At 40.6% G+C, this 25,722-nt stretch overlaps 1 protein-coding gene across 1 annotated transcript in view; it reads right to left on the bottom strand.

Moving 5' to 3' along the window:
* The window catches only part of SNX25 (sorting nexin 25), an 81,680-nt gene extending 56,345 nt beyond the window's left edge, over positions 1 to 25,335 (bottom strand). Inside the window, exons 1-3 of the mRNA XM_069855889.1 lie at positions 24,836 to 25,335; positions 12,161 to 12,233; positions 4,014 to 4,230 (exon numbers count right to left, since the gene is read on the bottom strand). Coding sequence (XP_069711990.1) covers positions 4,014 to 4,230; positions 12,161 to 12,233; positions 24,836 to 25,189 — 644 coding nt within the window. The 5' untranslated portion in view covers positions 25,190 to 25,335. The remainder of the gene's footprint in view (positions 1 to 4,013; positions 4,231 to 12,160; positions 12,234 to 24,835) is intronic.
* Between the last annotated feature and the right edge of the window lie 387 nt (positions 25,336 to 25,722).

Below are 25,722 nucleotides of genomic sequence, written 5' to 3'. Positions count from 1 at the left end.
TACCTCTTTCAGGAAAAAGCATTTGGCATGTCATGTTGGCAGCAGACCCAAAGAATGTATGAATGGCTTACAAGCTGTGGTATGACCATATCACCACCAGGAGGTCCTAATGCTTATTGTGATAACAAGGCGACACTCAATCATTAATGGGAAACCCAAACTTCCCACACTGAAGCCTGAAAGCAACGGCAAGCTTTAGACCTACACAAGATAACTTTAATAACTTGTTCAGACCTCAGCTTTTCATGACTGTTTTGTTCTCAGCTGTTTCATTATACAGCTGCTCCCATTACAACGAACCTCCACAATTTCATACTAATTCTCTTGGCACTCCTTTCCAGAGGCTGTGTGATAAGCAGTTCTTGGCATTTCTGGCTTGTAGGTGGCAGATTAAATTATAAAAGAAAAACAAGAACTGTGGGAGGTGTTTAGTAGCTAACCTGACAACCTGGATGCATCTATAGGATTAACCAAGCGTGCTTCTATTCCCTTTGTATCGATCTGCTCTTGATGAGTTTGTGGTGACAGCACCTTTATTTTTTATCACATAAGTTATCACACTTTTATTACACATATTGTAATCACAAAAAGATACAAGTTATATATCCTGTATGTGCAAAGGTACTTACACGAGCCAAGAAAACTAAGAACTGAATTCCCTTCTCTCCTGACCCTATCAGTAATACACAGGAAAAAAAAAAAAAGAATATTAGCAAATTTGCACAATATGAACTTAAATTCTCAAATTGCTTGTTGTACTTGTCACTCAAACTGCAATTTTCTCATAGCATTTCCCCTCAGCATTTATCAAATGTTAATAGTTCTGCAGTAATACCTGATGTGGTTATTCTTAGTCCACAACAAATGTAAGGAAAATTCCTCTTCCTCTGATGAGGACAGCTTCACTTTCACAGAAAGACACCTATTTGTTTTCACTTTGCCATGCCTTTCCAATACTGATTGTGCATTGCAGCCAGAGGAATAGCTGCTACCTTACTCAGCTCATGGTCCATCCTTAATCACATAAAATGGCATTGCCAGAATTCAGCTTGCTTATATTCTGCTTAAAGTAGCCAAGGAAAGACACTTGAATTAGACAGATAGGAATGTAGAGGTAAAAGATGCTATAAAACGAGAATGGCCAAATACTGCCATCTTGTCACACTCCCTCTCATTCAGGGAAGCATTTTTCCTCATCTGTTGGCCTCTGCTGGCCACTTACCTTGAGTTGCTGATTAGTCAATAGAGGCTTACTGACTAAAATAAGCCAGAGAGAAAGCTGGACCAAAAGCAAGGACTGTAGTATTCTTCCTCATACTGAATGGTCTCGGCCTCTTTTCATCCCCTTGGACAATCCTCATCAATCAGATATCACAGGTCAAAGTCAGTCAGTGAAAGCAGAAAAGCAAATGGATTCCTGTGGCTGATGTGCCCGGTGACAAAATACATTAACTTCACAGTTAAGAAACAGACACCTCTGTGGTCCTGGGCATAGTTTCTTTGTTACTTCAGTGGATTTATCTGTTGTCATATAGGAAGAGTGAGACTAAGTGGCTTAGAGGACATCCTCATCAGAAACGGTACAAGAGGTATTTAAAACTTCATAAGCTACCAGATAACAGAAAAAATGCCTTTTGCTATCACACTGCAGTAGAAACTCAGCAGCAGAAACAAGACATGGTGCTCCAACAAGCATCACAACAGGAAGGATACCTTGCTCCTATTACAGTCTCTCTTCCACTACATTTATCATTAAAAACTAACTGGACTTGTTATTTAAGACAGAGGGAAACATGTGACTGCTCGTTTAAATTTACTGCACCTTTAAAATGTTGACAGAAGGCAATGATAGACCAAGAAGACCTCTGTGTTGCCTACCTTAGGAGGAAGAATATTCTGTGTTTAAACTGTGCCAACATAGAAATTAATTGTAGGTTTTCCAAGAAACTCTATGGTCCAAGCTAGAAGTGACATACTTTGCAGTTCGCAGTCTACAGCTTAAAATGTCTGCAGGTTCTAGCAGAGTAAACTCCACAGCAGTAAGCAATTTAGTACAAAACTCAAATTATTATCAAAACCACAAATTCCTTTAAAAAAAAGAAAAGGGGATCAGAGTCTTCAGCTGTGCTTCAATGTTTATTACATACACGCTCAGTTGACTTCAATTTGTAGCTTATTTCACATTTCTGCAGGCTTTGCCATTGTACATACATAGCATTTAAGGCTGTTCTCCATCTGCCAAGAAAAGGTGGGCCCTGGACAATCTCCATAAAGCTTCCTGGACTTTTTGAGCCACTTTGGATGAGCAGCATGGAGATACACTAGTTCTTCACATTTTACATCGTGTTAGGCACCTTAAAGCCAGACTTTCCTCCTCCTTGTGAACTCACAGCCTGGCAGGATGTGAAAAACTAATGGTTTCAGTTATAACTTATACAAATTCTGTAGTTACAGTTGTGGGGTTTGTTGTGGTTTTTTTAACCTGCTATCACATTCATTCGTGATAGGATTTTTTTTATTACCATGTTAATGCAGCCTGCCTTATCCAGATTGACCATAGTGCATTTACCATTCCCACACAAAAAAGTTCATTTGAAAACACTCGATAATTTATATTAGCTCTATATAGTGGAAATAATAATCCAACAAAGACCTAAAGGAAGTGGTCATAATTCTTCACAGATAAGGATTGTCACCAATAACCAGCATTAACAATAATCAACAATTGTGCAATTGTAAATTTTGTGTCCCCAGCTTCAAAGAGGAAAGCATTTACACTTTAAACAAAATACACCATCCTCACTCTTTAACTATTCAAATTAATCTCTTCCCAAAAGCACGAGCTTTACTGCAATAAAGGGCAAGTGCAAGCATAATGCTTAAAAAGCAAGGAGCACATTTAGGAGCTTTACCTGAAGAAGAGAGTTCTACCACATTCCAGAGTTGAAAGAAAGTAATGTCTGGAACCCAGTGCAAAATCCACTGCAATGTGCATACTAGTTTATTTCTTTTCTTGAACATAACCACCCTTTAGTTTCTTTTTCGCCTTTATTTCCTAACATTAGCTTACAGAAAGCTGGCATCTACCTAAAGCATGTTAACCCTATCATCTGCTCCAAAACGGAAAGCACAGTGAGTGGTCACTAACACAGACCAGTCATTAACAGAAAACAGTTGATCTTTCTCTGATGGTGTGTTAAAAATACGCGGATGTAACTGTAGGCAAAACAATTTCATAGTATAAAATGCATAGTCAAAATCAGAATGACGAAAGCATATCTCACCTAGGACAACTGAAAAGCAATTAAGCGCAGATGTAAGCCCAAACTGCATGTGCAATTACATGAATTATGCTTTCAGATGTCAGAACTGTGAAGGCACAGAGTTTCCATTCACAATCACAATTTGGGTGGAACCCTAATATTTAGCGAACAACTGACCTTTTCAAGTAGACAAAGAGAGCCTTGCCAAAAGGAAAATTAATGGAATTAGCAAGATACCCTAAACAGAGAAGGAAAATCCAGCCAACAAATTTTCCAGTAGACATACCTTGTTACTGGAGGACAGGCCACTTAGAAAAACTACGAGGCTTTGCCTCCTGAAGCTAGAAGAAGTGGCAAACTGAACAGAATTAACCCTGGTGCTATTTTGGGAAAGGTACAAATAACTATCTTCTTGCCCTGTGACTGTTCTGACAGCACCTCCCCTTTCCTTGCAGGTTCACACTGCAGGAACTGCACAGGCAGCCCACCTCCTACCGTGAGCAAAGCATTCAAAGATGAAATGTCAACAGCAGTGAATCTGAACTCTGAAAGAAGGAGGACAAGTGTTTCCTTCCACAGGTGTTATAGATGCCCTGAAGCCTGTTTGATCTCTAAAATTGGTAATAAGCCTGAACAGTTTTCTTTATCACTTGCCTACAAAAGCATTACACTCTCCACATGTTTGATATAGCACATCTGAAAGCAAGGAGAAAAGCAGAAATTTCCAATGAAATGCAGTTTTGGGTTTACCTGGCATTGGCTCCTTTAAGGTCACAGAAGTGTGAGAGTAAAGCTTTCACTACATCATTGCAGACAACTTTAACTACATCAATGTGACTCAGCCTCTGTCGCAGCTGCTTGGCAACTTCCCAGAAGTCTTCGGATAGCAGCTGGTACAGCTGCCCTTCATCTCTGCTGAGCTGCCCATACCAGGACAGGATGTAATCTCTATAGCTGTAGTCAAACACTGAAAGGAGAAACAAAACAATTAAGTAGCAAAGACTGCAAAAAAGAAAGGCACACCAAGATACAAAAAATGTAATCCTCCACTCTTCTCCTCCAGAACTCAATGGGTGATAGGTTTCATACCATTTTACTTGGGTTTTGAATTCTTGCCAAGAAAGTACAGTTGGCAAAGTTACAGAAATCTGCACCTAATAGGTTACTGAAGGTCACTTCACAAAGCAAAGCCTGTAAGCGGATTTGCTCAGACAGTCAGGTTACTAGTTACACACAAACCTCAAACTAATACCTGTTTCTCACCAGTGGAATGGTTATATGAACTCTCATACAACCTGACTGTGTCTAGGCTGTTGCAGACTGAAACTAGTATTCTTTACAAAGAAATTCAACAGTCCCCACTCCAAAATCACAGTTAAAAGGGGAGACGGTAAGATTTTTGGATTTCAAAAGACATATACAATACTGAACAACACTGCAGAAAGTACATTATAGGATCAGAAGAGCTAGAGATAAGAGAGAACAAGTAGATTAGCGAGACAGCATGAACTTCAAAAATGACAAGGTACTCCAAAACCATATCTACAAGGAATAACCAAGATTACCGCAATTGCAAGTCCCATGGCAACACCATTGTTTACTATTCTGACAACATTTCTATGTCACCTGTTTTACTGATGTTTCACTACAGCAGATGTCCCTGGAGGTCTAGGAGGGAGTAGATGGTGTTCAGGGAGCACGCATGAGCCATTTTTAAAAGCTACAACAAGATGGGGAAAAACTGGGTGGAAGGAGTCAGTTTGCATCTACCAGTTTGCATCTATCCCCCTGAACAGGAAGGGGGAAAATAAGTCGTGTGCCTGATAAGCTGAGCAGCTTCTTTACCAGACATCCCGATTTCAGCCTTTTTATATCAAAAGCACATCTCATTTGTCAGTATAAGTCCATGGTGCAAAGTAATCATGTGACTGCATGAACTCACTTTCTAATTTGATAGAAGTTGTTTGTTTGACAGCTTAGCAAACTATAAACAGCTCCTGGCACTGCAACAGTGAACTAATAAGTTATTCTGCTATTAGCACTGCAAGTTGAATATTATTGCCTGCCTGAAGTACTGGGAGACCTCATGCAACATTACCTTGCTGTTAGCCATTTCTTTTCAAATGTTAACATCAATACAAGTTTCTAGTCAGATGCTTCATAAATCAACTTCCTTAGTCTCATAATCTTCCCTAAGTATGCTGAAATATATAGTTAAAAGCCTTTTGCCAAGTTAAAGGCTTTTAAATAAATTATCTAGAAAAAAAATTCAACAAATAAACAAATAACGATTTTGAACTTCTGATTATTTTTTCTGATCCAGGTAAAAAATACACAAAGCCACACAGTACGATGAGAACTTTGCCTCTTTTCTGAAATAGAAGAATTCATATTTAACTGAAAACTCTCACCCACAAGTACTATAAAATTATAAAAACAGCTATAAAAGGTATCAATCTTCTGATAAGCAAGCTGAGGAATAATCCCTCAATACACTAAAGAACAACTGGGGACTACATTTTGAAAACTGAATTTTATTATTTATTTTAGGTCTTCTATAACAATACACATTCTAAGTATCTTTTTCCACAGCTCTCCCCATATTCTTCTGAAACCACCTTTTTCTTATAGCTTGGTTAGTCTTACTGTTGCAATATCTGAAATGCTGTGAAAAGCCAATCACAGCACCGATTCTTCCCTTTTATTTACTGTAAGGGACTCTTAACTTCTCAAGCACATTCAAAACACTGCATTACAATATTTGTTATCATTACCCCTGGCAGACAAGAATTTTTGCAGATTTCCTTACTGACTCCCTCTCTATCCTTTGCAAGGGTGCAAAGTTTTATATTTCTTCAGCACCTTTTGCCTAAGAAGCCAAGTCATGCTATAAAGTGGTAGCTCCTACGGATACCTACTGTTCAGAAACCTACAAAACAAGAGTGCATGAGTAAAACTTCTATCTTTTGATCCCTTAGACCACGTTCTCTTCTCAGAATGTGTATCTGACCCTTAAGTTATAACTGTATCTTTAGGCAACTCCTCCCTAAAATGAGCTCAGTTCCTCAACTCCATTATCACCATCACATCCAATATTATGTCTCTGCTCTGGGAAAGCACAGCATTCAAGCATATAAGAGCACTAATTACTAAAGTATTATGAAAGCACAACTCTTGGAACTTTACTATACTCTCAGCTGAAAGACAAGAAGCAAGAGCTGTTATGGTAGGAAGATTCCTGGCCAGACACAACGAGGGGACGGTACAGTTATTCCTACATGTGCATCGTGACAGAACCACAAAATCTCATGGCAATACCAAATTAATGACAAAAATCACCAATCATCGCCAAAAGTTAAGCCATGCAAGTATGAAATCCTTCATCTGTGTTTCCTTCTGACAGTTATGCACTTTCCTCACCTTAGATTACCCCACTTTAATTCGTATTTTCCTGCATCCATCTTTTACAACTCTCTTCCTTGACATGCTTTCTGTATTTCCCTTGTAACTTCTGAGCCTTGTTGCCCTTCCTGCATCACAACAATTTAACTATGCTGTTCTCTGTAAAATTCCAGGTACTTCAGAGTCCAGAATACATGTCCAAGTGAAGAATAAGACAGCTTTTAGGATTTTGTTTAAAAAAAATAAATAAAAAGGACACAAGCCACAGAAACAAACATCAGCCTGTACTGGGGTAAGACACTGTCTTATCCATATGTATCATCCTGGCCATAATGTGCTCTTGCTGCTTTAGTTTCGTGCCTATTGATGCAGCTGGTGCCTCTTTCAGCATTCTAAGGAAATACAGAAAACAAATCTAAGAATTTTAGAGCACAGCTGGCTTCCTTCAGAGGATAAATCTGCTCATGCATTTACTCTCATCATTTTTACACTGCATGCTCTCCAAGACATTGAAAACAACTGTTCAGAAAACAAGAAAGGAATAAAAAGAAAAGCAGAATACACTTTGAGGGTAATACCTTACTACCGCTAACTCAGTTGCTACAAACAAGAAGCAAATTTCTTATGATGGAGCCAGGTGCATTGACAGCAAGGAGTCTGGTGCAAAACCTTACAAACTTTACTGGGTTTTCTAAATTAGTTCAGAAGATCCAAGTCCTCAGTAGATGCAAGTTGATTAAAAGTCATTCCCACAAAATAAGTGAAGTTGAGACTGTAAACTATAAGAGTGTTGGGAGTAGAGATCTAGAAGCTTGTGCAGAGGGTCGTGAAGATACCCCTCTAGACACCTCCTTCAGGGGAGGTTTAGGCTGGACATTAGGAAAAAATTTTTCACAGAAAGGGTCATTGGGCACTGGAACAGGCTGCCCAGGGAGGTGGTTGAGTCACCTTCCCTGGAGGTGTTTAAGGCACGGGTGGACGAGGTGCTAAGGGGCATGGTTTAGTGTTTGATAGGAATGGTTGGACTCAATGATCCGATGTTTCTCTTCCAACCTCGTTATTCTATGATTCTATGATTCATTCCTACCCCAACACAGGTCTACAGTAGCTGCTATCCCTTCTTCCACATTCATTCATTTAGTGGTTCAGCAGTACCACAAGAGCCAGTGGGTGAGAGTGGCTTCAAATCTGCATTCTGCAGAGCTTCACATTAGACAGTTTCTACACTGCTGAGATTTATTACCCAATTTCATGAAAAACAACATAGAAATCTGAATAAGGAGGACTAAATGCCTCCTTGCTTTCTCAGAGCACCATGAAAAAAAAAAAAAAAAACCAACCAGAAATGTTCTCCTTATGCAAATGCAGACAAAGACTTCCAAGTTTCAAACAACAAGTAGATATCCTTTCCTGAAAGCGCTGGACAGACCAGAACCATTACATTAAGTTATGGTCAGATCCAAAACTCTCCTGTGACTATATGAACATCAGAAGAAACACTGGCTTGACTTATTCTACAAAAGCAAGCTTCACAATCTGTAAAACAGAAATGCAACATTAATATGAGTTGTGTTAAACTCCTGCACCAGGGAACCACCAAACAGCCCAGAAGCATTAAAAATGCTGTGCTACTGTGACACTAGATTTAACATGCATGATATAGTTATCTTAAGCTATACTGGAGGACCTTAGCAAGTTTGCAGACGACACTAAGCTGGGTGGAAGTGTTGACCTGCTGGAGGGTAGGGAGGCTCTGCAAAGGGATCTGAACAGGCTGGACCGCTGGGCAGAGTCCAATGGCATGAGGTTCAACAAGGCCAAATGCCGGGTCCTGCACCTGGGGCACAACAACCCTATGCAGTGCTACAGACTAGGAAAATTCTGTCTAGAAAGCTGCCTGGAGGAGAGGGACCTAGGGGTGTTGGTTGACAGCTGACTGAACATGAGCCAGCAGTGTGCCCAGGTGGCCAAGAAGGCCAATGGCATCTTGACATGTATTAAAAACAGCATGACCAGCAGGTCCAGGGAGGTTATCCTCCCTCTGTACTCGGCACTGGTGAGACCGCTCCTTGAATCCTGTGTTCAGTTCTGGGTCCCTCACCACAAGAAGGATGTTGAGGCTCTGGAGCGAGTCCAGAGAAGAACAATGAAGCTGGTGAAGGGGCTGGAGAACAGGCCTTAAGAGGAACGGCTGAGAGAGCTGGGGTTGTTTAGCCTGGAGAAGAGGAGGAGACCTCATTGCTCTCTACAACTACCTGAAAGGAGGTTGTAGAGAGGAGGGTTCTGGCCTCTTCTCCCAAGTGACAGGGGACAGGACAAGAGGGAATGGCCTCAAGCTCTGCCAGGGGAGGTTTAGGCTGAACATTAGAAAAAAATTTTCACGGAAAGTGTCGTTGGGCACTGGCAGAGGCTGCCCAGGGAGGTGGTTGAGTCACCTCCCCTGGAGGTGTTTAAGGCACGGGTGGACGAGGTGCTAAGGGGCATGGTTTAGTGTTTGATAGGAATGGTTGGACTCAATGATCCGGTGGGTCTCTTCCAACCTGGTTATTCTATGATTCTATGAAAAATACTTTCAATCAAAATATAACAGAAAAAGATGACAGACTATGCCACTGTTAAGTACCTGGCAAAGAACTCTTCTATGGAAGCAAGCATTAAACGCTCATTTGTTACAGCAACTACTAATTTCCTCCCCTACCAAAAGCCAATTCAGTAAAAAAAAAAAACAAAAACAAAAAAACCCACCTTCTCTTCATCCAAAAAAAAAAAAATCACTAAAATATTAAAGCCTCTTTATTGAAGTCCCTAAAAATTACTAACAAATATTCTCAATATGGGAGTCTATCATTTCTAAGACATTAATTTTTTACATTTAAAGAGATAAAGGCTATTCTTCACGTTGTTTTAGATTTTATTATGTTTTAGCTATACAATAGAAATGAAGATGATGAGGTTTTATAATCAACATTATCTTTATTTACTGAAGTTCCTCATGCTCACTAAATCTTTATTTAGATCATGGTGTTAAAGGCTGACATAGGCTGTGTAAATGCCCAGACTTCAGTGGCCAGGAACCTGCCCCAGTCTAGTGATACTGATTTAAAGATTCCATTTCTCTTGTTAAAGTTTGCTCTTGGAAAAACACTAGCATTTTTTGCCTTACTTACATTTTACAACATTATTCAAACTCTATGAAACAAACATGTTTAATAGACTAGGTGTTATCAATGTGCAGAGATAGCCCCTGTACAAAAGCAACTGCACCCTGACCATCTCCCCTTCCACATTATTTGGCTTATTTTCATTAAAATTTTCTTTATATTCCCTTATTTAATGCGTGCAGAAAAACCAAGAATATTTCAAAATATATAAGCAATAGAGAAAGTAAGATGTTAAAATTATCTAGGAAACACATTAAAAAAAACAGAAAAATTTTCAAATACTTCTGCCCATGTACCCTTTGCCAAGAGTTCTTAGCTCCAAGTGTTTGAATCACAGTAGCAGAGAGAACAAGAATGCAGATTAAGTCTTGCTCATATTTTGGACCTGAACAACTCATTTTTTGAGAGCTGTGAAAAATAAGAATACAGCTCTTTCAAACAGAGAGTGGCAGAAGCCACCACAATTTTTTTTTTTTCCTAGATGTCAGTGTGTGGATCTTAAGTTGGGAATAGATTGGAAAAAAAGCTCCTGTAAAGGGAAGTCCTGCCTTACATCCCTAGTAGAGTTGTTCTGTGGGCTCAACAAGGACAGACAAGCAAGATCTGACCTATAGCTACAATCAGTTAAATTTCCAAAGTATTTCCAATAAGGTCATCTCAACACAGGGTTGAAGGAAGATAAGCCACTAAGAAAGAAAAGATAGCTCTTAAAATATTTCACGCCAGAGAGTCAAGAAACACAGGATATGAATAAACAATCAGTTTTCACAGCAGAACTTCACCAATGTAGTTCTGCTAGGATTTGTGCTACGGCCCATATTGTCTTACGTATAAATGATCCAGTAAAGCAGGTAAGTAATCTGGAGACAAATTCTCCTGGCACTACTAAAGCTGTAGAGACAAAGATTGACTGTGAAGAATACCAAAAAGACCACAAGATATGGGGCAATAAAAATGGAAGATGAAATTCAGTTCCTGGGAGACCAGGTACATGCATGGCAGATAAATCTAATGAGAGTCTCAGCCCAAACTGTACACTGTGTGACAGCAGCACGAGTCTGGCTGAGCACAGCCTTTCTTAAAAAGGCACATCCCTGAACTATCATGTGATATGAGCTGAAGACAATTTATCAAGAAAAAGCATGACAAATATTGAGTGACTAACACTGAATTTTTATTTTCTTTTTCCAAGTACTACCAGCTGAAAAAGAGACTCGGGACTTTAAAACTAAAAGACCCTCTCTTTGTGCCATATTAAACAAGGAAAAATCTTTCTATAATGACATGCTTATTCTGATTTTGAGCACTTAGATTTCATGAAACACACCACATAGCGCTCAAAATCAGAAGCATGACAGGTTAGGCAAAGTTTTCTAATTTTATACTTTAGGTATGTATCCCAGTAACAACTATTCATAAAAATAACTTTAAAAACATCACACATCCCTAGAAGTTCCCATAAGACAACTGATCTGTTTAAGGTAATATTAATTTAAAATGTACTCTCCAGATGTCAAAAAAAAAAGGCACTGTAAAGAAATCTTAAAAGGGAAAAAAATCAAAATTAATTAAATATTTACAAAAAGACTGAAATGTCATCAGATTTTATAAATTCTAAAAGCTATACTATATAATTCCTTGTTTTCTTCTTTTAATATACAAGCCAAGCTTTTTCCCCACAAATAATCTTCAAGTTCCAACCTAGCATAATCTTCCAAGTAACAAATCAGAAAATTTTCTTCTTCAAACAATGACACTATGCTAACTTCTACAATATTCTGTAATAATAGGAGCCAGTCAAAAAATATGCGCAGTAGTAGTATTTACTCATTATTTTAAAGAGCCACAAAGAAGTTATTTTAAATTCGTATGATCATAGTTCACATTTTACAGCCTAAATCCCAGTGACTGTACTGGTGATCCACAGCGTTCACAGACTGCGTCAGCCAGAAATACAAATGCTGATTTTAGATTCAGTTTTCACAGCAAGAACTGCAATAATTAGGAAGACTTGTTTGTAAGAGTCTATAGGATTTGTGAGTTCAGGAAAACTCAATTAGGAATCTTTGAAATGCTACCATTCTGCACAAGTATTAAGGACTAATGTATTTCTGTAACAAACAGCCACTAAAGTGACAAGATATCAGCTAAATTGCAAAACTAGCACTACATTACTACCTTACTAATACTTAGCGGACCTCTTGGGAAGGCCAAAACCTTGTACTTTTATTTTATATCAAGGAAGAAACCAAGACCCTATTCTAAAATCCTGAAATACTGTGCAATCATGGTTTGCTAAAAGCCTGATGCTCCTTTGTCCAAGTTAAGACTCACCTTCTCTCAGTGCTTTATCCATGGTGTGAGAAATGATCACTCTCCTCGACTGGACTGAATCAGACCATGTACTCTGAAATTCAAAGAGAACATTCATTATAAGAAGGAGGAATAAATCAAAAGAGACACAAGAAATAAAACTGGCATTTGAGGTGATGGCACTGTATCATTCGTGTTTTATACAAATATTTTTACCCTATATGGTTAAAACAGATGAGTATCAATTGTCTAAGAGATTATTATACATTATTAATTCAGCAAATTAATACCCACTGTTGTGTACTGTACACTGTACAATTTAACAAGTTACCTTAAGGTTGGGGTTTTTTTGGTAGAAGAGAGCTGTATCCATTTGCAATTCAATGCACTGAGAACTGGTCATGCATTTTATTAGAAAAAAAAATAAAGGAACTCTTCTATTCAGTATTTTCACAGATCAGACAAGTCAACAGCAAATATTAAATCTTTACAACCTACTGTCACAATGGACGTCATTTAACATCATGAACAACTTTTATTTTAAAGGTAAACCCCTTAGAGCTCTACAGGAACTATACACATCTGTCTGTTTTGAAGTATTAGCTCTTATAGTGTCCAAACAGGTGGGCAGACAGAGAAACATCTATCAGGGTGTAGATAAAAAGCAGTGATCCACGCTGTCCTTACACAGAAATGAGTGTAATTCAAATCTGAAATGGCGATTGTCCCCACTACCACTCAGCTTACCTCACTCTTAGTGGGAGTTCAGACTCCTGTCAGTAAGGAGACAGCGATTCAGAAACGTCCTAATCCCTCCAACACTCACCAAACAGAGAAGGAAGCAGTATAAACTCTTAGGGTGCATTAAGTTAAAAGTCTTTAATGTCTTTAAAGATAGTATGCCATTATTTCAGCCAATCTGCAGGCTAATGCTCACTGTATTTTGCTGTAATCTTCCACTGCAGATAGCACATAGAGGCTGGAATAAAGCACACTTAATGGGATGGAGTCTAAGCACTGCAACAGCAAAATAAAGTTGTTTAGACTCTCTCACACCTAACACACAGCACTGACATGGTTGTTTTCCAGGCCTTGAGTACCTCTCCTTCCACGCACACTTAATCTGTTCTGACTTTGGGGTGAGCACAGCAAGAGTTCTTCCAGTCACTACTCTGAGGCCATGGCTGTGGTCTTTTCTTATCCCCTTGACAACACTATCAATGGCAAAAGCAGCAATATTTCAGCACATCTGCCTCTACTTGCAGCCCCTCTTACTACCAATACGATAGTAAAGGCAGAGTAAGAACAGAGTATTATCTGATTAGCGAACCACTAGCGATTTTCATGGCCCCATTTCACTTGAACACGATGACAGTAAAAGCTTAAGCCATGCCCACTTAAAGGGCTGCAGAAAGTATTTTTGCCATTTGGAAGAACACTTAACAACAACATTTATAAGGCTCCAGTACATCACCTCTGACTGCTAATACTGCCGTGCTTCCCACACACAAAGCTGCGTTAATGCTAGTCACACAAGTACTTCAGGATTTTTTTGCTTTATTTGCAGCAGGAAATCAGATGATTCATAACCACTCCAATTTAAAAAGAGAAGAGACAGACTCACAAAGACATTAAATATCCTGGATACATTTGGAGAGAGGGAAGGGGTTCAGAAAGTCCTAATAAGCAAAGTCACTCAGGTCTTTCTGTGAAGAAAGAGCATTTACACTTCAGCCCACAATGCTGACCAGAGCTCTATGCTCAACGTACTCCATCTTCCCTAACCCTCATGCTAGCTTGGATCTCCTACCAGACTAATCTTTCTGCTAAACAAAGTCATACTTGCATAAAGACTGGTAACCTCAAATCCCTACCCTAGGCATGACCGTGTCTCATTTGTATATAGTTTGCAGAAAGTGTTTTACAGCTGAGAGCATCAGTAAGTGCTCTCATGAAGCACTAGCCAAATTACTCCTTTCAAAACTAGGTTCTTACAAAGTTTTTAGAAACCCAAACAGAGATAAGAAAATTATAAATGCTGAACTCTTAGTTTTGCCTCATTACCTGCCTCAGTTTAGGACTTCGTTACAGCTGAGGGAATGCAAAACAAATACCTTCAGAGGGGATCCAGTGCTGCAAGAAACTTGCTCCACATCACCGCACTATGATCCAGTCTACCCAATTCCACAAAGCAGAAACCAATCCCTTTCCATTTCAATCTTGAGCATTCATATTAAGAACAAGACAGACTATTGCCTCAGTGAAATGCTGCCTCTTAAATACTATGATACAAATTCACAAGAAATTCATGCTTGCAAGAATATGTTTCATGGGCAGCTTCCTCTATTGTTGGTACGTTTGACTTCTAAAAGGCACTGGCTTTTCATTAAAAGAAGGCTAATATCAATGATTAGCGTGGGAAACTTCAATTAAGACAAGTGATCAAGAGTAATTTAAAAGATAAGAAGTGAATACCACCTCTAGCAATAGCTATTTTGCTGCTGCACAAATGTAATTACTGAAGTGCAAAGGAAGGTGGCATGGTATATTGGATTTTCTGAGAGATTTTCCATACTCATACAGGTACTGCACAAAACACTATGAACAGTCTGAGAAAATAACACAGAGAAAGAAACATATCTTGTAAAAACAAAGTTTCAAGAACAGATGAGAATGTAACATTTTCATAAAAAAGAAATGCATTGAATGTTGGTAGGGTTAGTCCAGGGTTAAGAAAAAACAGTTCAGGGAAGACCTCACTGCTGTCTCCAACTACTGAAAGAAGGTACAGAGAAGAGGGAACAAGACTCTTCCTGCATATGCACAGGATAAGAGGCAAGGTTGCAACACAGGAAATTCCCACTACTTACAAAGCAAAACTATTTTAATTTTGAGGCTAGTCAAACACCAGAACATGGGGCTGAGAGACTGTGGAGTCCTTGGAGATATTCAAAGCTCAAGACCAGAAAACCCTGAGTAACCTTAGCTAGTTGGACCCACTCTAAGCAGGAGGGTGGACTAGATGCCCTCCAGACATTCCTTCCACCTGAACCATTCTGTGATTCTTAGTGATCCTTCAGAGATCTATGAATTTAATTTAGTGACTGATAATGGATCAGATCTTAAGTTGCCTTCTCTAAAACAGCTCAAACTCTTTCTCCCTTTCAGTCTTATGAACTTGCATTTAGCAGAATCAAGTCTTATGTCTTGTCAGCTTAGATTCGCTTTCAAATTTATTTCTTTGACAATAAAGATGAATTAACTAAATAAGCAGGCATCCCCAAGTTCAATGACATATGTCAACAAAAACCTTAAAAAATAACAACCAAGCAACACAGGTGTGATGACAGAAAGTTTTCAGAAAATTCACAGTCCATACTCAGCTCTAGCAGCTGAGAGAATGAAAAATCCAGCAGATTTTTCTTCCTACCCCTGCCTCAAGTCAGATTGAGGACATATGCAGAGAACAGGATCAGCTAGAAAGCCTAGATTTGAATGTTTTCATATTTTTCTTCATGTCACTTATCTAAAGGAAAATGGTGCTACACTGCATGGAACAGTTGGCATAAACCCGATAGAGCCAAAGATTTTCATAAATAGATTTATGACAGTCAAAGCCCTAGCTTATATGCTCTTTTATACTGATGAAAACTTGCTTTGTTCCCATTACTCCTGACTTACACTAACACAGCCCCAAAAAAATCGGCTCCACCCTGTAGGGTTTATTGCTGAAGAACTGCAGAAACCAGACACTCAAGTAGGGCTTGACAAAACCACTTGAAGGGGTAAGAGCAGAGCACATTTGGAAAGCGCGTGCAAAGAGTGAAGTTTCTAGCAGGGAGGCCTGTTTCCTGGAACAGTTCAAGTCTTTTTTCAATTTTTATTTGGTTTACAGGCTTAAAAAACAAACCAAAAAAAAAAAAGGATGTGCAATTTCCTGGAGACTTCTGAATAATACTCATTGTTTGATACTTTGAAGAATGATTTAAGATGCAGGCAACAGCAATCTGAAAGGCCCAGAAAAAAAAAATCAAGACTGGCATTGAACTTGAAACTTTGCCTTAGTTTCAAAGAAAAAACGTTAAATAAAAAATAATTAAGAAGGTGTTACAGCAACTACACTGAACAAACAGCAAAGCATGGAGAACACAGAAGTACCTTCCATCATCAAAAAATTTATCCACAACACTCAGATATCAAAAGCAATTCTTAAAACATAAGAGCAGGAAGCCAGGCACATGCTACAGGCATGCAACACCCAGACCTACACTACCATGGAATTAAAGGCAGAAGCAGAGAAAAATTATTTCTGTTACATTAATTCAGTTACAACAGAACTAGAACAGAGGTTAGGAAAGATCCCACAATATAAATGTGCATTGTGCATGAGATGCTTAGTTTAATCAGAGATCAAAAAAGCAAAGACTGCATCTAATTCAGCATACAAGAACACTCCATTTACTGATAGGTACTCGCTCCACCCACTGCTGCCCTATTAACTTTCTTCTTGTCTTTGTAAAACATACATTAGCATCAAACTGGACTTTGATGATAGTCAGAGCTTCAAATAATACTTCACTGAACTTTCCATAAATTCAGCTTTAACTGATCCAGGACAGCTGCCTTCTTATAGTACTAATACTTCAACTTATGATGTAAACATAAATTTTCTATTCGCAAAAGAGTTATTCTTTATTAATACCTGTATTTCTACTTTAGATAACGAAGCAAGTATGCATGTATCACTTTAAGCGTTGATCTACATATATTAAGGCATACCATAACTACTAATTTAAAAATCAACATACTTAAAGCATGTTAATCCTATTATGTTAAGCGTCATTATCTCAATAACGATTTTATAATATCAGTGTATCTTATTTCCACTAACACGGCAGCTTCTGGAACACGTAAACTGTTCATTAAGCAGGGATCTCCTATCTTAAATGTCCTGGTTTCCAAACTTACAAACCTGTTAGCTGTATAAAAACTTTATAATTAGGGCAGAACTTCCTTCACTTGAGATTTCATGTTGTTATCTGTCCAGCATTATATGAAAATGAAACTTTTCTCACTTAATGCCTTCATTCCCATCAGTACAACTAAGAAATCATTTCTAAGCAGGCATTTATATTTCTGCTCAGCACAAAATACAGCATTATTCTCTACTGGGATCCTCAATATTACAATCAAATTAAAGGTTTACATGAATTCTCAGGGTACATCCCAGTCTACTGAACACCTCCACATTCTCTTCTCTGTTAAAAACAGACAACAAGAACATATGGCCTATACTTCAAGACCAAGAAAGCAGTGCGCTATGAAAACTGAATCGCTGGAAAGCCAGAAAAACCTGCACAGACTCATGCCTCAGCTGCAGAGTCTCAGCTTGGGGATCAGAGACAAACTCCGGCCTTGTCTATTGCTATACCCTCCCTCCCACGTGACTTTTCACCCTACAAAGGTAGTGTGTTCTGTCTTTTTTTACAGAGCATCACAAAACATGCAGAATGAATAATCATCAGTAACATTAACTTGTTTCCCTATTAAGCATGTACAGTAAGACAAAAAAAAACCACCTTTGTGTTGTGGACACAACACAAACTTGCTCCCCTTATCACTATGCTATTTCTTTTTTTTTTTTTTTATCACTTAGCAAAGTGGCAGCTTCGGAAAGGATACAGTATCCTATGTAACTGCCTTTTCCTTGAACAAATTTTGCTGCTTTCCTTTGCAGAACGCAGGGAACCAAGACCAAGCAATAACATGGAATTTGATCAGATTCTACTTTCACGATGTTTCTGACACACCTGCAGTATTTTCAATCCCAAAGCAAGATGCTTCAACTCTTGACAGAGGCTTTGGTTCCACCTTCAGAATTTCCCTGCCAGAGGCCTGGACAGCAACATCCCAACAAGCCCATCACCTGTCTGACTTATTGACTCAGCGTGGCTTAGCTACAGGAGAAATGAACAAGCTCCCTAGTTATGTTGTCAGTCATAAAAGACTTCTCAAGTGAGAAGCAGTCCCTACAAAGGTAAAAGCAGCCTGATTCACAGCAAAATATGAAATGTCAATCAAACACAACGTTGAGAAAATTGAATGTCAAGCACAATACAATGCAGAGCTGAAGCCAACACAAGATATGGTGAAAGGAAATTGAAAGGGTTGCATGACAAGACAAGAAAACAAAAAATATACATGATGGATAAAACACTGCGTGGAAAACTAAGTCTCCTCACCACTAAGGAGTTATGGGTTATAAGCGAGACGCAGAGTCTGAAAAACATTTCATTTTCTAAGATCAGTCTCCCATGAGAATAAAGTTATCACTTCAAATTTATGCCTGCAGGTAATCAACACAAACAGAGCCAACAAAACTCCAATTGTGAAAAAGCTTATAAACCCCTACGGATAACAGATATTGCACAGAACCCTAAGAATAAACTGTACCAGAAATATCCAAACTACAGGCCCCAAAGTCTAACAGGACCCCATTGAACTGGAACAGAATATTTGAGATACATACAACATTCTCTTAAATGTTGTAAGTAGTCTTGAAATTGATAGGCAATGCTACAGTATCTTTTCATTATTTAAATCTCAGGATTTGCCTATTAGTAAACTCACTTGCATCACCAGAACTGACCATCAATCTGCCTATAATAAGAGATCACACTAATAACAGACACATCACTCTCAGTTCTGTCAAAAAAAAAGCCAACTTAAAACACATCCTCTCCTTTCAATCCAGAAACAACTGATAAATTAAATGAATGGCAACAGATAAAAATGTTCAGTTGCAAGCCCAAGAGGATCTAAAACAAGCAGGACAGAAGAACAGCAAGCAGAAACTGTAACAAGTAACAGAAAAAATCCTGCCATATCTTCTCAATATTCCCTAATGGACCAGAGAATGAAACAGCCCACAGAACACGCCTGGCTTTAGATTGATAAAAGCCCCATAAATACCTTAGTTAAATCTTCAAAAGTGTCAAGATAAAGACTGAAAGGAGTTATGAAATTTCTTTTTTCCCTCACAGCTGCTCCAAACTGCTCATTACCTCAAGAACTTCTTTGCATCAGACTTGCAATTGATGCCCACAGATGGCAAACCTTCCACTTCCTACAGCTGCTGGCACTCTTGCCAGCTTACCTTCACAAGCTTCCTCCAATGGTAGAAGTCCAACAGTGGAGAGAAAAAAAAAACCTGCATGTCCTTTCTCTCCACTTCTCTTACATTCCCTGAAAAAAGCAGAGCACTCAGCCTGGAAACCATGGTAAATACTCAGCCTAGGTTAAGTTGCCATCTCATCTGAATCACTCAAATCATTTCCAATAATCTCACTACTCATCTTCCTATGACTTAAATAAAAACCACCACTACCTTCCAGGATCTAAAGATTTCAACAAGAATCTGATCCAGTGAGAAAAGATTGACCTACATCTTCCCATTAATGCCAGATTCACAAGTCCACATTTAGGGGTGGAATAAGCCTTTAGGAACATAAAACACAGTTGCATATGTGTCCCTCAGGGCCAAAAAGCAAGAGTAAACTACTTCTGAAAATGGAGAGGTACTAAACAGAAGTGAACAAGAGTGACTAAATACGTCAGGAGCTGAGTTTTAAAGAAATACTCAAAATCTCTGGCAACTGTTAATGACAGGTAACTGAAACCAGGACATTAGTCAGTATACCCTGTTCACTGGAAGAACACATCTTTGTTACTTTTCTGTTAGTGTTTGCAAGAGAGACAAGGTAGATCATTCCCTATACAATGTATCATTCATTTAATCTGAATTTAAAATGCATCCCTTAAGTCTACTAAACAAATCCGTGGGTTTTGCATTATTTAAATGAAGTCGATAATCCAGCTCTCTATTATTCAGAGTTTTTGCTTTGAATCAGAGTCAAAACACTGAGCTGGAAAGAAAATTCCATCGTGCCAGTTTTTCAGGCAGAGAAACAACTCACACAGGAAATGTGGGAAAAAAGTATTTTCCCTTCCCACTAACTTAGTTTACATGGTTCTTCATAAGAGTCAAAGCCATCTCCCACACAAATTAACAGTGGTATAGGGAACAAGCCTGAACTTAAAACAGTGACACCTGTTCTAACAAGGGCTAACTCTGGTATAAGCAAATCCACGCTCAGATGAAAAGTACAAAAGTACAATTGGGTCATCATGCCTCTGTGAAGTCCTGCATTTTGCTGTCCTCCACCACAAGTAATCTTGCCCTAAAATAGCTCCTGAGAAGTGCTGAAAAATAGCTGACAATAACATAATGTACAATTTCAAGATGTAATTTAATTCTTACTATTTGAACATCAATAGAAACTATTTACCAATACTACTAATACCAGCAAGTACTTAAATTAATAGTTAAAACAATATTATGGGTTGCCTGCATTCCTCTCTTCTTCCGATGAAAATATAAAAGAACACTGGATGAAACACAAAGCTTTGCGGAAACCAGAAGGCTGCCCAGACACAACTTGTGATCAGAGCTCTCACATAAAAGAAAACTATGCTGAAAACACACCTTGTCGTGGGTATATGAACTGCACATCTTGCTTTGCAGCTCTCAGATTTCAAATGCTCTTGCTGCGATACCTGACTTTAGCAGAAAGTCTTCACGTTTCAAGTCTCAAAGGGGACAATATTTAGGGCAAAGCACAGCTTCGCGTTTGGAAGGATGGCTTCTCTAGTAGTAAGCTTAAGCAAAATGAAAAGAGGCACACATCCAGCTCTTGTAAGCCTAAACCTGCGACACAGCACTTCCTCACCTAAGTTGTTCACTTGCATGAACAGGTCCATGAAAATCAACAGCAATGAACTCACATTGTAAGTGCCTGCAGAACTGAGAATGTGCAAAAAACCCTCTGTTTTTACAGCGCAGCATAAAGAGCTCTATCCAAGTCCCTTTGAAGTTCATCAAGAGTACTCCCACTCCCTTCCCAAGAGCTGAGTCTGACTTCCACTTGAATAAATATTTATTACTGAATACTTAGTGCTTCCTCATTTGTTAACCCCAACGTGAAAATCACTCAAAGAACAAAAAATGAGCCTATCTGCCATGAGTCCATGTACATACGACAAGTGCCATCCATAAGTCTCTCTTCTAAAGAAAAAAGAATATATTTTTTTTAAAAAAACTTATTAGGCCAGAGTGTACTTCCCTTCTCTCGAGGAACAGATTCAACAAGGCTGAAGAAATTCTAGCTTAACAGTCACCCTACTACTGGCTCCCAAAACAGAAAAGATAACAGGACCATAAGGTTCCAATAAAAATGGGAGAGTAGTAATTGAATTATAATAAAGTGGTATAAATGCAAAAGGATGTATAATACAAGGATGAACCTACAAATTTTCCAAAGATAAATGTATGAAGGAAACTTTGCAATAAACATTTTACCGAATGGCCTACATATCTATATGCTGCCTATAGAGACACTATTATTTTCTTCATCTACACGTTGCTGAAGCACCAAATCGGAAATCTGCTAAATGTATAGAGAAAGGCGTCCAGAAATAGCATGTCAAGGAGTTTTGTGGTCCTGATGGCATTTCCTATCAGACGCAAATCAACAAAACCGGAAACTGAAGGCACGAGAAACCCACATAAGATGCCTGGAATTACAGCTTCTAAATAAAAAGCATAAAATTCCTCAGTCCTTTTTTGACGGTCCTTTTCACACAGCCAGAGTAAATTCTGAGAACAGTGCAAAGCATGAGAAAAGAAGAATTTTAACTGTATCAGAGAGAGGGTCAGGAAACAACCCCAGAAACTACTGCAGCAGATCCTGTTGCTGCTTTAGTAGTGACTTTTACAGAGGAGATCTCAGTTCCCTTCTGAAACAAAGAACACATACCAAAGAGGTACAATGAATCCAAACACCACATACAAGAGCATGCAAAGCAAGAGCAGGTGTGCACAATTTACATATGTGAATCCAGCAGACTAACACAAGAGGAGAACATCTTGAAGAGAAACAGGCAGTAACATACCACAAAAAGAAAGCACACATGGTCTAGTAACTGAAGTGCCTGTATTTGTCTCTGGACAGTTCTACTTTCACTCTTGTTCAGTGAGCTTATGCATTATGGTTTTTCACAAAGTGGTAGAGAAAGACAACCATAAATTTAAATTTTTTTTTCTTCAATTCTAGATCTCGCTAATTAAACTGATCTTCATTGTAATGGCTGTTTCACAAATCTGAAAGTTGCTCCTGCCTACAGCAGCAGGGAGATTTCAGTTATCAAGTTTATATAAAGATTTTTTTATATGTATACAATATGTTCTCCTATCAGTAAGTTAACATGCATCCACATGTTCAGATAAGTATGCCAGCACATAAATGTCACTGGAGCTACAGCATTATCACTGAATTATTTAATCTTGCAAATCTGAAGAGTGTAGGAATTTATTCCTCATGCATTCTTCTTTTCTTTTTTTTTTTTCCTTTTTTTTGCCCCACATTTGGTCCAAGATAGTTAAATGGCGAAATGTCAAACCACATAGCCCTTTACTAATCAGGTGCTTGTGCACTTCGAACAAATTTGTTCCCCAGCATTCCTAGGACAAAAGACAGCTGAGCAATCTCTAGCCGTACCCACTTATTACACTACATAGAGACAAGTATCTTCTGCTTATCACTCATTGACTTTGTGGATTACATTGTCTCACTTACCCATTTCTAATCCTTTTCTAATGTTGGTACATGCTATTTATTCCTCACTCCCTCCGAAAAGGTGAACATGATGTTGAGTCTACAAAACAATGAGGATTTTTAAAAAGCCTACCCAGAAGACAAAAGCAGTATCACACACACCCACTGCCACGAAGAGATGCCTTTGCAAGTTGCATTATTCACTGAAGTCACCAACCCCTGGCCAAACGATCCCTTCTACTGACAATAGTGTTCTACCAATTTCTATTAAATGCAGGCATGGAAAATCTATCGCTCAGCAACACAGGCTCTTTCCATCCCTAGGTCAAAGAACAAAGGAAAAAAACACTGCTGCAGGTCATAAGCTGATTTGATCGGCAAGACGGAAAGATAGCCAACTATATCTGTAAGCAATTTCTAACAGTTTCTCTGCCCTGCCAGCACCCTCTGCTTTCAACAAATTCGGCTGCATCAATTGCAGCCCCAGAAATACAGAAGTGACAGCATTATTTACTTGCTAACAAGAAGGGTACATGTACTGAACATAACGAACTGGGTCACCAGAACAGTTAGGCTGCACACCAAGGTGGCACAACTCGTGCTCCTTCCCCTTTGCAGAGTGCTCCCAGGCATCCTGCATGACACGGTGGAAGTGAAACAGCGCTGAGATGGTACCATCCACTGCTCCATCACTTCACGAACTAACACACCCCTCTAAGGTCCACAACTTGCCTGAGAAGGGCCAAGGGCACCCAACTGGAGCCACAGCACCGACTGGAGCCACTACCTGTGACGCTGAGCATCACATCCCTGCGACCCATGGGCAGCGTGAGACTGCAGGCAAAGCCTCCTTTCCAGCAGTAGCTTTGCAGGCCTGCCTGGGAACACCTCTAGAGCACTGGATAACTTGACAGGGGAAGGGGCATGGGTGGGAGGAATAGTATTCTGACCAGCACCTGCAGTCAAGACTCCAAAAATCTTATGCTACCAGTCCCGCTTAGAAGAAATAAAAAAATACTCCTAGGCAGTGAGCTACAAAGAACTCATGAACACAAATTAGTACATCTTCCCAGATATAAAAAAAATAAATGTGTTTATCGTTTGCATAGAGGTCTGCAGCAGTTTGAGAACAAACGGACACTCCCTCAAGGCATGTTGGGGAGGGACTGTTTACAAAGGCTTGTAGTGATAGAACTAGGGGCAATGGTTATAAACTGGAGAGAGGCAGATTTAGACTGGACATAAGGAGGAATTTCTTCATGATGAGAGTGGTGAGGCACTGGTACACGTTACCCAGGGAAGCTATGGCTGCCCCATCCCTGGAGGTGTTCAAGGCCAGGTTGGATGGGGCCTTGGGCAGCCTGGGCTGGTGGCACCTGTCCCTGCCCATCACAGCGGGGCAGAACTGGATGATCTTTAAGGTCCCTTCCAACCCAAAATATTCCATGATTCTCTAAGTTGCTTTTTCTAGTTAACTGTTAAAGAGAGACTCATGCATCATAGCTTGGGAGAACCAAACCACTGGATACTTTTCCGTACACAGTACTATGTTATACAATAACACCATCTAAAGCTGCCGAACTACAGAACACGCATTTAAGAAACACTACACGAACTCGCCGAGCACATCTCCTTCCTCCCCGAATGACATTTCAGCTGAAGAAGCCCAAAACCATTCACGGAATCATAGAATCATTTGGGTTGGAAGGGACCTTAACGATCATACAGAGACGTGCGCATGGGACATCCCACCAGCCCAGGCTGCCCAAGGCTCCATCCCGCCTGGCCTTGAACACCTCCAGGGACGGGGCAGACACAGCTTCCCTGGGCAACCCGTGCCAGCGCCTCAGCACTCTCACGGTGAAGAAATTCCTCCTCACGTCCAGTCTAAGCCCGCCCCTCTCCATTTTACAACCGATCCACAGCCGACAGCTCGCCCTGCGAGCCCTCCCGCAACCCGGGGGCTGCAGCCCCGCTCTCCCCCGCCGCCGGCGCCCCGAGGCGGGGCCGGGTCCCCGCTTACCCCCGGCACCCGCAGCGCGGCGGCGGCGGCGAATCCCGGCGGGGGCGGGCGGCGGCCCCGGCACGCCAGGACGATCAGGGCTCCGGCGGCGGCGGCGGCGGCGGCGCAGCCCGCGTACAGGGCGAGGCGGAGCAGCAGCAGGGCCAGGCAGGGCGCCTCGCCGCCCTCCCGCTCCAGGTGCGCCACCGACACGGCCAGCAGCGCCAGCCCCGCCGCCAGCACCAAGCGCGACGAGCCGGGATCCTCGTCTTCCTCGTCTTCCGCCGCCTCCTCCTCCTCCTCCTCCTCGCCGCCGGGGCAGCGCGGAGCCGGCGGGCCGGGAGCGGCGCTAGCGCTGTCGGCACCGGGGAACATGCTGCCTCCGGCGCCGCTGGCGGCAAGAGCATCTCCCGCTCCCGCCGCCGCCGCCCCCTGCCAAGGTCGACGCTGCCGGGGCTCGCCTGCCGGGAGAGCCGCGGCTCATGCCCAGCGGCCCCGCCGCTTCCTGGCGGCAGCCGGGAGGCCCCAACCCGCCGCTCCGCGCCGAGTCCGGCGGGGGGGCGGGGCGGGGCGGGCGCCCCGCCCCGCCCCCCCGCCGGACTCGGCGCGGAGGTCGGTGGCTGAGGGAGAGAGTCCCGAAGCCTTCGCCTGCCGGGACTCTGAGGTCCGGATCCTCTGAGGTCCGGGATGTCAGAAATAAAAACTTGATAGAATAGCGGTCTAAGCGATATAATGGTCATGCTGCGAAACACAGCCCCGCTACCCCAAAGGAAATCTGACGGGACTCCCACCCCGTAGAATCATAAAATCACCAGCTTGCAAAAGACCTCTGAGATCATCGAGGTAACCATACCTATCTGCCGCTAAACCATTGAATGGGTTGGGTTGGAAGGGACCTTAAAGATCAT

Source organism: Phaenicophaeus curvirostris, chromosome 4 (assembly GCF_032191515.1).
Source record: "Phaenicophaeus curvirostris isolate KB17595 chromosome 4, BPBGC_Pcur_1.0, whole genome shotgun sequence".
NCBI lineage: Eukaryota > Metazoa > Chordata > Aves > Cuculiformes > Cuculidae > Phaenicophaeus > Phaenicophaeus curvirostris.
This window is presented reverse-complemented; position numbering and strand designations above follow the sequence as displayed.